The 14,481-nt window shown below is 48.2% G+C and overlaps 1 protein-coding gene across 9 annotated transcripts in view; it reads left to right on the top strand.

Moving 5' to 3' along the window:
* Nucleotides 1-13,776, top strand: part of dtnbb (dystrobrevin, beta b) — a 98,986-nt gene extending 85,210 nt beyond the window's left edge. For 5 of the 9 annotated variants that reach the window (XM_035422577.1, XM_035422582.1, XM_035422578.1 and 2 more), the window contains 9 exons: nt 2,319-2,404; nt 3,140-3,253; nt 5,326-5,422; nt 7,099-7,119; nt 8,915-9,074; nt 9,515-9,604; nt 10,450-10,503; nt 11,179-11,213; nt 11,574-13,776. In XM_035422577.1, the coding sequence (XP_035278468.1) occupies nt 2,319-2,404; nt 3,140-3,253; nt 5,326-5,422; nt 7,099-7,119; nt 8,915-9,074; nt 9,515-9,604; nt 10,450-10,503; nt 11,179-11,183 (627 nt within the window). In that variant the 3' untranslated portion in view covers nt 11,184-11,213; nt 11,574-13,776. The remainder of the gene's footprint in view (nt 1-2,318; nt 2,405-3,139; nt 3,254-5,325; nt 5,423-7,098; nt 7,120-8,914; nt 9,075-9,514; nt 9,605-10,449; nt 10,504-11,178; nt 11,214-11,573) is intronic. The other 4 variants (XM_035422580.1, XM_035422584.1, XR_004765772.1 and 1 more) reach the window with 3 other exon arrangements.
* The last annotated feature ends 705 nt before the right edge of the window (nt 13,777-14,481 follow it).

The raw sequence follows: 14,481 nt of genomic DNA, 5'->3' as shown, positions 1-14,481 counted from the left end.
GTGTGAACCGCTATCTGCAAGGTCGCCTCATCCTTGGGCGGAGATAATAACCATGTTTAATGGGATCCGAGGCCTATTTTAGTCCGAAATCGCGCTCCTTTAAGAGCCGAGCTCTCCGTTAATGAAGCAATTTCCAGACAGCCTTTATTGTGACAGCTCATTTGAAATAATCTTTTAGAATTTCTCTCACCCCCCCAACCCTCGAAGCTTTAAAATGTCACCTCATCCCGCGCCCCCCCCTTCCTTCCCCCGTCCCCCTTTCGTTTGCTTGGGTGAATTACAGTGCCACTCGACGGCTAATAAGTAATTCTGCGCTTGTGAGCTCAGCGATGGAATTATAGGCGCCCCGCGGACTTGAATGCACTCTCATGTGAATCCTTCAAGTGCAGAGATCTTGATTATTACACTGGGTGATTTACGAAGACGCGAAATTACGCCTGGACTGTCACTGCTCCCACGCGTAGGACACCCGAAGACTAATGAAACGCATGCATTATTAAAACCATCTGTCTCCAACTTATATTAAATATTGAGCTTTTTTCGTCAGACTCGCTTTGCGTGGCGTTCAACCCTTAATTTCCCAAATGACTGAAGCGCATGCCTTTGGACCGCCTTCTTCACGAGGCCCATCTGTTCTATAGGCCACGTGACTATTAAGATTTGACAGCATCACGAGTCGGCCTTTACCGTGATGTTTGGTCTTAGAACTTGGATGTTACAGCTGAAATTTGTGATAAATGCGAACGTAAATTTTAATTCCTCTAGTTGTTTGTTTTAAAAAAAAAAATTATTTTAGTTTTGTTTTTTGTTTGTTTTTATTTGGTAGGCCTACAAGCTTTTTGTCTTGCCGTCTTGCCAACCTTGAATAGAATTTTAAAAATACATTTACACAAAAATAAAGTGTGGAGATGCAGCGCTCTTACTGTGGCGCGGTTTATGATTTTAACAGAAACGAAAGCCGCGCCAGCGGGGCTCCCCCCGGCCGAACTGCGGATCCTCCGGGAGCGACGGAATTTCAGATTAAATTGATTTTCAGAGCCGGAAAAATAGAGGACTTTATCTCCCTCCGAGGGGAGAAGTAACTTCTAATTACAGCTTCCAGACACGCGCTCATTCTCTGAAGTCTGGCGAGGAGCTCCCCCTGTGCCACGAACTGCCGTTGTCATGGCTACCGTGTCTGAACGGGTGACGACCTTGTGACAGCTCTGTAAAGTTGCTTGGATGTCTGTTTACTTGCGTTTTTTCGTCAAACATGCTGAAATGCCACGGCTCACTGGCTTTTTAACCTACACGCAGTAGCCTCGCTGCGTGCGCCTCGTTCGGTTCTGGCAGTTTTTTAAAAGTTCTGTCAGTTGCTAATTATTTGAAAGTGCCTGTAACGGCAATTGCAGAACGCGGCGGTACTCGAGGGCATTCGCCACTGAAGCGACGTGCTGATAAATTGCCTGGCATTTACGTCGGAAAAAAGCTCTTCTCTTTAACGAGCTAACGCTTGGCGTTTGAGGGCAACCCTTTAACTGTGAATACATTAAGCGACCGAATTTTTTAAGGTGACAGACTCGATCCATAATAACTAGATTTTAACGAGCCGGAGGTTTTTTGTTTGATGTATTAGCGCACTGCAGAAAGCCCCAATATCTGGTGTCTGAAACTTATTTTCATCTTCTCGGCAAAGTTAAATTCCCCGGTTTGATCGGATTCTTGACTCGTCCTGTCTCATTAATTGAAGTGAAATATGCATTGCCTGCTCCCACAATATTAAGTTGAAAGTTATTTGCAATACTTCTGTAGCACGCACACAAGTAGGAAACTCTCCACTTTAATATACTGTAATACAAGGACATCACGAACAAGTAGCTCCTACGCTGGAAATTTAATTTCCTCTTCTTTTCCTCTTTCAAGTTTCATTTTATTACAGAATATACGAAAATGTCATAAGTTTATTATTTTTTTTAGATTAGCAGAACTGCTGTGTTTGTGAATTTGAAACTTTAAAACATGGCTTCAAAATTAGTGGCCTGGTAAGTCGATGTCCTCGCAAATGAAAGATTAGTCAGGTTTATGTTCACATTCAGTTTGCTGAAACCGGACCTTTAATATTTCTTTCTTCCGTTGGAGTAAACCCAGTGTGGTTCTGCTCAAGTAAGCAATAATATAGAACATATGTAATCAGTCACTCTCCTGAAATGGATGCCTGGGATTCAAGCTTTTCCACACAGAAAAGCTCAGCCTGGAATTCGAACCCAGAACCTTCTCCCCTTTTCCCATCTTATCGATTTATTTACTGTTTGCGTCTCCTGTCCCTTTTTGTCTTTCAGCAACGCCCCCCGACGGATCTGGGCTTCAACTTCGACGCCAACAAGCAGCAGAGACAGCTCATTGCCGAGCTGGAGAACAAAAATAGGTACAGTCCCCGAAACCGCTCGGCCCGGAAGCTGCTTCTTACAAAACGCCGCCATTTTGGAGCGTTGCCCGCGGAAGAGCCTAGTGTTGCGTGCCTGCTGTTACATAAAGGGGAAGTGTGTGTGCCTTCAGGGGGGGGAGTTAACCCAGGCGTGAACATGGCCTGGGGGGGGGGAAACGCTGGGTTAGATTTGAGTGCTCGTGCAGTGATGTGTTGTGCTGGCACTGGGGCTGGGGCTATGGCTGTTTCTCCGATGACTGAGCCATGTGTGTTAGCTCTGGGCTCTAGTGTGTGTGTGCGCGTGTGTGTGTGCCTGCATGATTATCTCCCCGCTGTGTTCCTGTAGAGATCTGCCTGTGTTTGTATATGTGCATCAAAGAGACTTCCTGCTGCACTCCTGTAGAGATCCTGTGTGTGTACAGTATGTGTATTAAAGTAACTTCCTGCCGTGCTCCTGTAGAGATCCTGTGTACGTATTTGTGCATCAAAGGGACTTCCTGTTGCGCTCCTGTAGCGATCCTGTGTATGCACAGTATTTGTAATAAAGTAACTTCCTGCTCTGCTCCAGTAGAGATCCTGTGTGTACAGTATGTGTATTAAAGTAACTTCCTGCTCTGCTCCAGTAGAGATCCTGTGTGTACAGTATGTGTATTAAAATAACTTCCTGCTGTGCTCCTTTAGAGATCATGTGTGTGTATGTACATGTGCATTAACGTGACTTCCTGTTTCCCGTAGAGAGATCCTGCAGGAGATCCAGCGGCTGCGTTTGGAGCACGAGCAGGCCTCTCAGCCGACCCCAGAGAAGGCGCAGCAGAACCCCACTCTGCTCGCTGAGCTCCGGCTGCTCAGGTACCCCCAAAAACCTGCGGGTTTTCCTGCTCTCCTGAGTCAGTGTTTCTCTGAGCACCGGCGGTAATGGCTTCTCGCAGAGTGAACTTCATCTTGGGGAGAATTTGAATGCAAATAGGTTTCGCACCTTAAAAGCTGCCACCAGCAAAAACACTCTGACTTTTCACTTTTTTTTAAATCTCAGTTTGTTGCTAATTGAAGGATTCCCTGGGACTTCATAAGCTGTGGAGGCATCCGCGTGGCTGCTGTTTTTAATTAATCCACACAGAGCAGAGATTACCCCGTCCCGGAGCACTGATGCCGGACTGTTTTCCGTTAACCCGCTGCAGCCTGCCTGTCACTGCATTAAGCACAAATCTGTGCTCCTTCTGTGCGTATTTCGCTAAAATGGCCGTGTTTCCTTATGCAAGATAACAGTGGTGTAAGCCTGTAAATATATCCATTAAATAAAAGCCCAACACTTGAGTTCTGGTAACAGTGAAAATTCAACAAAATCCCTTGGCCTTTGTTAACATAACAATGGTTAGTTCACAAGAATTGTTCGGATTTCAGATGCTCCCCAGCTAAAACAAAATGTTCCCACAATGTTACTGGAGTGTTCTGGCAGCATTATAACATTGCCACTACATTTGTGGTAGCTGGCTCAGCGCCATTGTGACATCACAGATTCTTTTGGTGCACCAGATCAGAGCCGTAGGCTCTGCACCAGATACTCAGCACCATTGTGACATCACAGATCCTTTAGGTTCAGCAGATCCGCAGCACTATTGTGATATCACAGGTTATTTTCGTTCAGCAGATGCTCAGCGCTATTGTGACATCACAGAATCTTTAGATTCTCCAGGTACTCAGCACTGTGTCCTTAACATTAGGTTAAGTTCTGTCTCTGAGTGAAGCCAAAACATTCCAGTCTGACATGTCCTCTGAAGTTAGAGCTCTGGCCAAGGACAGTACTGCGAGATGGATACTTTCACAACGTCTGACTATAATACTGTCTCAGAAATGCCTGTTGCTGACTGGAAACTCCCATAATTAAGATATGAGTGAAGAATTGCAGGCTCTCATAGTCTGTGCGCGCTTTCACTTTGCAATTGCATGCTGCCACTGACACCTGTCAGAGAGGGAAATTGCTTTGGGCTCTCAGACTAAAACCCTTATTTTAATCTCACTTTATTTGCCCCCGCAGTCGATGTGGCAGTCGCAATAACTGCTTTCCTTATTTCATGCATATTGCGTTTTGACCTCAGGAGACAAATCATCTGCAGACAGGTTTTTGGACATGTTTTTTTATTTTTTTATTTTTTTAAATTTAATTCCCATCGCTGCTGATTTGAGTTTGAAGAGTGTCATCGTGTAGCAGAAGCTTGATTGTTCCAGGGCTCTGAGCGTGGGTTATCCTGTGGGTTATCCAGTCCTTACAGCACTCTCCAGAATTCTGGGAACAGTCCTGTCATACGGGGGAGGACTCTAGTGACAGGGCTGATATTGTGTAAAAGAGCTGTGTGTGTGTGTGTGTGTGTGTGTGTGTGTGTGTGTGTGTGTGTGTGTGTACGAGAGAGAGAGAGTGTGTGCGTATGTGTGTGCGTGCGTGCGTGCGTGCGTGCGTGCGTGCGTGCGTGCGTGCGTGCGTGCGTGCGTGCGTGCGTGCGTGTGTGTACGAGAGAGAGAGTGTGTGCGTATGTGTGTATGTGTGTGTGTGTGTGTGTGTGTGTGTGTGTACGAGAGAGAGAGTGCGTGCGTGTGTGTGTATGGTACTAGCCTATAGGTAGGCAGTGAATGTGACAGCTTTACGTTGTCTGTCTGTTCTGCTGCCCCCCTGTGGTGGATTTGATGTCCTGCAGTTGTCAGGGCTTCAGAATCCCTGGCCATCTTCCTGCTCTTCAGACCATATCCTGGGCTTCCTCTGTCATTCTGTTGCTCAGGTGGATGCGATTATGGTCTTTTATATTTAAGTTACACTGGATAAGCATGACCCCCTTCTCTATCTCCCCCTCCCCCTCTATTCCTCTCTTCCCTCTATCTCTCTCCCTCTCTCTCCCCCCCTCTCTCCCCCTCCCCCCCCTACCCCCCAGGCAGAGGAAGGACGAGCTGGAGCAGCGCATGTCCGCTCTGCAGGAGAGCAGGAGGGAGCTGATGGTGCAGCTGGAGGGACTCATGAAACTGCTCAAGGTGAGAGACACACACACACACACACTCGCACGCACACGCACACACACACACACACACACTCACACACAACACACGCACACACATACATTCACACACGCACGCACACACACTTACAGACACACACACACACACATTCACATTCACACACACACACACACAGTCACACACACATTCCTAGTTCCACCCCCATACAACAAAACTCCAAGTCCCAGCATGCCTCTCTCTTCCTGTAGCAGTACTGAGACCAAGCTGCTGTGTAAAACAGCATTATCTCTATTTCACAGGTCTGCACATTATCTCTGATTACCCATCAGCCCCCTCTCACAGGAAGGGCTACATCACAAGCGTTTCTCACCCCGCCTGCCTGTCCACATAACGCTTTTCAGAAGCGCATTATCTGCATTATAATTCATAAGCACGGCACGTGCAGATTCCTTAATGACCTTTATCAGCGGCGTTCTGTCTCCTCACCTCTCAGGGCCTCACAGTATTCGTTTTAAAGGTGGCAGTTATGGCTCCATTAAGCTGAGTGGGAGTCGTTATAGTTTTATCTTTTTAAAGAGAGATGGGGGGGCGGGGGGGCGGGGGGGGGTGTAGTTTGTGAGTGGCCAAGCATGCAGTGATTTACGTGGGAGTGGATGGGCCAGGAGTATGGTTCGGTTCCTCCCAGAGTATTCCACGAGTTAGGATCCAACACGAAGCCAGGAACAAGTTTGGAATTTTTTCCCTAATGACTGCTGGGTGGGTCACCCTGTTTAGGCCCCCTCAGACCCTGACAGGCCTGACCAATAGGGAGTGATTCTGTCAGTCAGGATGACTCTGACGCTCATTTCTCTTTTTAAAGGTGAAAGCTTTTCTCTGCGGAATCTAGTAGTTCTCCTTCTGTTGAGGAAATTAAATGACTCAATGTCCCAGGATTGAGACTTCCTGACCGCAAAAGGAGCAATTTTTGCCTTTAAGATGGGCTTTTTTAAAAGTGCAGAAACGTGGAAATGAGAGAGTGTTTGCATCTTCACCGAAGCTGTTCTCAGTGGTGGCGAACAGCTCTTTGCAAGTGCAGTGTGCAGTTCACTGCACTAGAGGGCAGCACTGGACATGAAGCTCATCTGGGTAATGGTCTGTGTGTGTGTGTAGTTTAAGTGTTTCTCTGCATTGAATTGCACACACCAGCAGGACATGGTGTGAGACAGCAGTGGCGGCATTGCTGTTGTAGTTAGAGCTCTGTTTGTTTGGGAATCGAAGCATTTCCAAAAAAAAATCGGTGTGAAAACCTGAATGTGACTTTACTCTCGCATTCAGTGGGGTAATAGGCTTCCCCTCATTTCCCCTGCTTTTCAAATCTAAAGAAATGGGGAAAATGAAAATAAAGACAACAAAACAGACGCCTATTTGGACAGAATTCCTGAATTCATGTCTGTATTCAAAATCATCAGATATGAAAGCTCACGCTAAGGCCTTTTATTTGGTTGACTTGGGTTGCTTTTCTTTCTCCTCTTCTTTTCTGCCTGCAAGACGCTGTGCACTTGTTTGTGTGCTCTGGAATATATGCTTGACTAACATGTGTGCGCGTATGTGCGAGTGTGTGTGTGTGTGTGTGTGTGTGTGTGTGCGCCTGGTGTGCGTGTGTGTGTGTCTCTCCTCTCACGCTGCTCTGTTTCTCTCTACGCTGCCGATAGGATGAAGAGCAGAAGCAGGCCGTAAGTCTTCCTCTCACAGCGCATGCCTAACACTCCACCAACCTCCCCGCAACCTCCCTGCAACCTTCTTGCAGCAGCGTGCGATCCCACTGTTCAGAAACGGGCCCAGACGCTTCACAGGGGTTCTTGTGTGGGAGGAGCTTCTCATTCTGGGAGGGAGGGATCCTGCCGTGTCTCGTCGCTCACCAGCGACCCCTGCTGGTCATACAGGCCACCTGCAGTCCGTTTTCTTTAAATAAGTTCCTTCAGCTCATGTTAGTGTCAGCCTGACTTGTCAACCGTGTATCCAGAAAAAACATTAATGAAAATGAGAAATGAAGATTGTAGAGGAGCAGCAATCCAAGGAAAAATTCCCCCACAGTTCATTCTTCATGCTGTTTTTGTTTTCTGGGGCAGTAATATAACCATTTTCAGCCTGATTTATTTTCATTAGCTGTAATCAAATTTTTTTTTTACAATTCTGTCATGCTTTGAAAAACCAGCCGTCTAATTTGGCAGCTTAATAGAATCCCCGTCAAGCGTTTCAAACTGAAATCTCCTGGAGATCACGGGCGATGGTTACTGATGACTTCGGGATGAACTGTGGGGATTTGAGCCAAAGGAACCGCTGACAGGGCTGAACGTGCTCTCTCTAAAGATAAAATAAAAAAAACAGGAACACCGTATTGATGAGCAAACCGCTCAGAAGTAGAAATTCAATCTATACGATCGTCTGCAAATCAGCTGTGATCGATTTTGAAACGGTTGGATCAGATCAGTAGCAGAGCTCCTTAATTTTTGATGTACAATATGTCCTGTGGTGCCAGGAAAGCAATTGGGTTGCTGTCCACCAGGGGGCAGCACCGGCCCCACTCACTGGAATGGCAGAAGCTGTGATTCACTGTAATCACTACGGCTGCTGCCGGTCACCTAGATGTGAGGCCTAAGAAAGGCCTGGTTCTCAGGCCTAACAGACAGCCTTTTTCTTGGTAAACAGCTGTGTGTTGGTGCTTCATATACTTTTTTTAACCATATTTGGACGGTGCCATTTTGGTTCTTGGTGTCCCACTCATTGTCTATTTGAGTGGTTCTTGTTATTTTGGTTCGGCATGGGATGTGATAAATGGTGATCAGCCGCCAAGGCTCTCCTTTTTGGGCTGTTTCTGTGTGTTCACCGTGTGGTCCCGTGCTCACCCCCCCCCCCCCCCCCCCCCCCTCCCCCCAGCCCTGCGTCGCAGTGCTTTTCCTCTGTAACGCCGGAGCGGGATTCTTCCTGCCTGCTCCGTCTGACTCATTCGCACCCGCGGCTCCCCCGTCGAGGCGAGAATAGCGGGTTCTCTGCTCGCGGTGACCGATCTGTCATCGGCCACAGATGGTAAAAATAGTTTTTTGTGACATTTCAGGGGTGAATTTTTCCTTGAAATAAGGTACAAACTTGTCTTTTTCTTTTTATTAAATGTCACTTCTTGAGTTCTTTTTCTTTCTCTGTTCTTCATCATCTTCAGTCATCAATTTTTGACTGTCGCTCAGACAAAGGGGCTCTCTGACTCTGCGATGGGGGCACCCGCGCCCATAAAGGGGGGCTCGCTGGCAGCCACAAAAAGGGGTGAACGGTGACTCAGTGGCAGCATTCTCATTGGCCAGTGATTGTGTAGCGGTGTTCTGATTGGCCGGTGACTGCGTGGCGGCGTTCTGATTGGCCGGTGACTGCGTGGCGGCGTTCTGATTGGCCAGTGACTGTGTGGCGATGTTCTGATTGGCCGGTGACTGTGTGGCGGTGTTCTGATTGGCCGGTGACTGTGTGCCCGTGTTCCAGGCGCAGGCTGCCAGCCCCCCCCACTCCTCGCCCAGTCACGGCGCCAGCCGGCCCATGCCCATGCCCGTGCGCTCCACCTCTGCCGGCTCCACCCCTACCCACGTGCCCCAGGACTCGCTCGCCGGGGTGGGCGGGGACGTGCAGGAAGCCTTCGCTCAGGGTGAGTGACACGCCCCCCGAAACCACACCCCGACACCCCCGCAAGGCCCCCTAACATCCCTGCAACACCCCCTAACACCGCCATTTACACCCCACAGATCAGCTGCAAACAGAATCCTCACCTCCTGTTTTTGTGGGGGAAAAATGTGTAAACCCGAAAAGCAGGATTATTTGTGAACGTGTGTGTGTGTGTGTTCCATTACAGGCATTTAGCTGACGCTCTTATCCAGAGCCACTTACACATTTTATATAGCATTTACACTGCATCCATTTACACAGCTGGATATATACTGTAGCAATGCAGGTTAAGTACCTTGCTCCAAGGGTACAACAGCAGTCATCCTAGCCAGGAATCAAACCCGTGACCTTCAGGTTACAAGACCAGCTCCTTACCCATTATACTACGCCACCGTCCACTTTCTCATTGGTCTCTGCCCGCAGGTGCGAGGAGAAATCTCCGCAACGACCTCTTAGTGGCAGCTGACTCCATCACCAACACCATGTCGTCCCTGGTGAAGGAGCTGCACTCCGGTAAGCATTTCCTGTGGGAGGAGCCCAGCGCCCAACTGCCGTTCCCATGGAAACAGAGCCAGACCCAGCAACTGCACTGAGACCAGTTCATCACAATTTTTTTTTTCCCTCAAACTTGTCCACTGCACCCATCTAGCCAACAGAATCTAACATTCAGGAAATGTTTTCATATATTCAACATATAACATATACAAACATTTCAAGGAAGACGTTTTCACCAGGACCCATGTACTGGTTCTATTGGAGTTGTTCTCTGACACACTTGAAAGGGAGAGGCGTTTGAAAATGAGTCTTGAACACAGCGAATGGTTTTTTTCTGTATTCAGCCACCGAAAGTTGTCTTTGCTTCTACATGCTTTTAGAATTCATACCGTGTGATCTTTCGAGGTTGTGCGATTGCTCGTTGTGTGCCGTGCGTTTTGTGTTAAAGGTGAAGTCGCGCTCTGTAATAGTTGTTTCCCGGGAGCAGCGCTTGCAGCTTGTTGTGTAGTGACTGAACTTAATTAATTTCTGAGCTGTGAAGTAAATTTCTAATTATAGTTTGTTGTATCATTTCCCCCATTGCTGTCGGTTGTCATGGAGATCAGTGACGTTGATTAGTTTCTCTTCCATTTTGTTTTTATGTACGCCAGCCAGCTGAGTAAGGTTCAGTTCTCATGTTTAGTAATGACCTGCCCCCCACTCACCTCCCCCCACCCCCCAACTCCCCCCACCCCCCACCCCCCATCATGCAGGAATTGATATGATCACACATTATATGCAAGATGTGTGATATGCGTGTGTTCTTAGGGCAGTCAGTGTGATATGTGTATGCTGTGTGACGTGTGCTCTCTCTGCTCTTGCAGTAGATAACGGAGGTGAGGAAGAGGAGGAGAACATGCAGAGCGGGAAGGATCGGGGTGAGGCCCTCTTTCGGTGACCTTCATCCTGTATCAGTAACCAAAAAGGGGGGGTGGGGTGGACAAGGCTCATCAGTGAGGCTCAACTGTGCACCACGGCGGGGAGCTCTAACCAAATCAGCCACCATCATGGCTGACACAGTTGGCCATTGCATCACCCAGGGAGTGGGAGGGTTCAGCGTGTCGCTATCTTAGCGACCCCTGCTGGCCGATCAGGCACACTGCATTCTGTGTGTGCATGTTTAGGCCCGGTTTCGCCTATTGGGGTCGGTTCTGTGGGGGGGCGGGGGGTGGCGGGGGGGGTTTGCAGGCCAGGCTGTATGAAGTCACTGACACTGTGAAGTGCTTCCCCTCTCTGTGGGGCTTACCTGAGCTGATACAGGTGTGGGGTTTACCTGAACTCATACAGGTGTGGGGCTTACCTGAGCTGATACAGGTGTGGGGTTTACCTGTGCTCATACAGGTGTGGGGCTTACCTGTGCTCATACAGGTGTGGGGTTTACCTGTGCTCATACAGGTGTGGGGCTTACCTGAGCTCATACAGGTGTGGGGCTTACCTGTGCTCATACAGGTGTGGGGCTTACCTGAGCTCATACAGGTGTGGGGTTTACCTGAGCTCATACAGGTGTGGGGCTTACCTGAGCTCATACAGGTGTTCTGTCTTCTGTCTTTCAGGTTAAGCAGCGTGGTGCTGAAATTAAACATTCTAAGTGAGTATCAAATAAAATCACACCCCTTGTTTTGGATGTATGTGTATGCAGATTTCATACATGTGATTGATTGATTGATTGACTGGTTGATAGACAGGAGCTTATGCCCATAAAGCATGCTAGAAAAGATTTATAATTGTTTAAAATGTATTATTATTATTAGTTATTATTATTAGTATTGTTTATTGTTTTAAAAATTATTATTATTGATACCCTGGTTCTGTGTACTGTATTTAAATCTTAAAACTAGGCAGAGTTAATTCAGAGCATTACACAGACATTGAGCCTGTGCTGAGTGTCGCAGTGAAATTGTTCCCCCCCCTCACATTTCCCCGCTCTGTGTGGTGACTTTGGTTCCAGGCACAGTGACTGTACAGAAGCAAGCGATCACTCTGCAAACAGCGCCCCCCACCTCTCCCCCCCCCCCCACATCCCTCACCATGACAACAGGCAAAAATCGTCCAATCACAGAGGAGCACCCATGAGTTCTGGGGGGACCCCGTGCAAGGAACCTCCGTCTCCCAGCACGCCCTCGTTCTCCCACACACAGCTGGGATGGACAGACTACTCTCTCTCTGTCTAGCTCACTCTTCTCTTTCTGTCTCTCTCTCCCTCGCTCTCTCTCTCACTCTGTCTCTCTCGGCCTAGCTCACGCCTCTCTTTCTCTCTGTCTCTCTCTCTGAATAGCTCACTCTTCTCTCTCTCTGTCTGTCTGTCTGGCTGTCTCTCTCTCTCTCTCTCTCCTGCCAGTGAGACTTTATTAATAGTGCATGCTGTAGTTTTAACCCAGGGTTCTGCCCTGCCTGAGCACTTCTTCACACAGTCAGTGTACCTGTTTTTTTTATTTTTTTTTTATTATTAATGTTTTTTTTTTGTTTGTTGTTTTTTGAAATAACGTCTTACTAAGCTCTCGGTCTGTGTGTGTGCGCGAAATCTCCACGGCGACGGAACTGCTTCCCGCGCTTAGTCTCCCGTGTCCCGTTCAATCCCAGCATCCTCCTCTTTCCCCTTTTTCCGACGGGAGAAAGGCCGGAGCGCGTGTCCGCTGTACATACGGTCGACTGACGAGCCCCGCCCCACACGCGATGACATCACCGCCGCCCCGTGCTGCCGTTTCCCGTTTGCAACTTATTTGTACTGTTCAGAAGTGATGAGCTTTTGCATGAACCCGCAGTCCGGTCTGGGCGTCGTTACTACGCCCTCTTTGCTTCGACCTTTGACCCCCCACACCCCGCCTCCCCCCCCCCCCCTTGGCTGCTTTGAGTGTCTCTGTTATTACCCATAATCCACCTCACCTGTGGGTTTGGCTGCTCTGCTGCAGAGGGAGCTTCTCCACGTCGTCTTCTCTTCTCTTCTTTTCGTTTTTGTTTTTGTTTCATTCGTTCGTTTGTTCGAGAGGACAAGCTCAGTTCCCTTCGGGGGTTCTCGCCACTGCTTTATGAACGGCGTGTTTTTGGCTTTGACCGGCACGGTACGCTCTACCCCCAGAGCGTTCACCAAACAAACAGACCGTCCTGGGGAACGGTGCCAGACGAGTTTTCCACAATCTCTCTCGTCCCCTCTGCTCCACGTGAATCTCTGGCATCAACGTCGAAGGATTGTAACTGAAAGGAATGTTTTAAACTGCAGTGATTATCAGTGATGATCATTCATGTGATTTGATCTAGATTTCCCTTAGACTGCCCACTTACGTCTGCGAACACAAGGACTCCTTTACAGTGGTCGAACCACTTTTCCAGCCATTAGGTCCAGTCCTGTTATCACAAAAAAAAAAAACACCTCGCGAATGAATTTTCCGTTGGCCAAGTGAAAGCCAAAGCAGAGGTGCAAACAGCGCGTCTGAGTCTGTTTTGCAGCTGAACTCTGGTTGGAGAGCTAGCATTAGCATTGGAAGGTGAACTCTGTTTGGAGAGCTAGCATTAGCATTTGCAGGTGAACTCTGTTTGGAGCGTTAGCATTAGCAATAGCATTGGCAGGTGAACTCTGGTTGGAGCGTTAGCAATAGCATGTGAGCTCTGGTTGGAGTGTTAGCATTGGCAGCTGAATTCTGGTTGGACCGTTAGCATTAGCATTTGCTGATGAACTCTGGTTGGACCGTTAGCATTAGCATTAGCAGGTGAACTCTGGTTGGAGCGTTAGCAATAGCATGTGAGCTCTGGTTGGAGTGTTAGCATTGGCAGCTGAATTCTGGTTGGACCGTTAGCATTAGCATTTGCTGATGAACTCTGGTTGGACCGTTAGCATTAGCATTTGCAGGTGAACCAGGTGTGAAAACAGCCAGCGCAGCTAATCGATGTTGCTCAGTTCACACTGTACGCTAGGTTAGCTCTAACCTGGACATAGGAAGAACCAAAAAGCTGGCTATCCGTCGGGGACGGTGGGGGGTGTATTTCGCTGAAAAATAATAACCGTTCTCATTTTTTGTTCCATTTTGTTTGTTGATTTTCATTTTGGTTTTACGTCGCTTCTCGTCTTTCGAGATTGGGCCGTGTTTTACACGGATTTAAAAAGGCATTTTTGGAAGACCCAAAGATAATCTGAAGTACGTCCACTGAAGAGACCTGAGCTCTGGCTTTTTTTTTTTGTTTACAGTCAGGTTTGGGACTGCACTGATCCTCTTGAAGGAATTACGAGTTTGGGGGAGGGGCATGTGGGGTCAGAGGTCATGAAAGCTTGCTCCTTCCCCACAGATTAAGCGGTGGGTGCCTGCAAGGATTAACGGCAAAAATGAAGCTTTTCGTGTTTAAAAGTTATGATGAAAGTGCTCAGGGAAATATTAATGGATTGTTAAATAATAATAAAACAGGATGCTGTCGGTGGTCGGCTCTTCTCAGTGAACATTGCTGAAATACTTGTTCTGATTATGCAAAGATCCTAGAGCCGGTTAGCAGAGGTTAGCGGAGGTTAGCGAAGGTTAGCGGAGGTTAGCCGGGCTGCAGGAATGACGGGGGCTCGTGGGTGGAGCTCGCGGTCGAAGTCGACGATGTCGGTCTCGCTGTAGACTGTGCACGTGGACGAGAATCCGGCCTGGTGGATTCGTTTAGGGAGTCTGAAGACAGGAGAGGGACCCGTTAGGTGGACATTACGGTTGGGGAGGGAAGGTGGGGGGGTGGGGGGGGGGCGGTGTGGATGGGGGGTGTCGGGGCGAGGGGGGTACTGGAACCTGAACTGGGTATTTATTGCGTTCTGAAAAGCTATGCGAACGGTCGTTGGATTCAATATATATTATTTATTGCTTGGATTCAATAGATTTTTATTTATTTTTTTA

The sequence above is a fragment of the Anguilla anguilla genome, chromosome 6 (genome assembly GCF_013347855.1).
Source record: "Anguilla anguilla isolate fAngAng1 chromosome 6, fAngAng1.pri, whole genome shotgun sequence".
NCBI lineage: Eukaryota > Metazoa > Chordata > Actinopteri > Anguilliformes > Anguillidae > Anguilla > Anguilla anguilla.
This window is presented reverse-complemented; position numbering and strand designations above follow the sequence as displayed.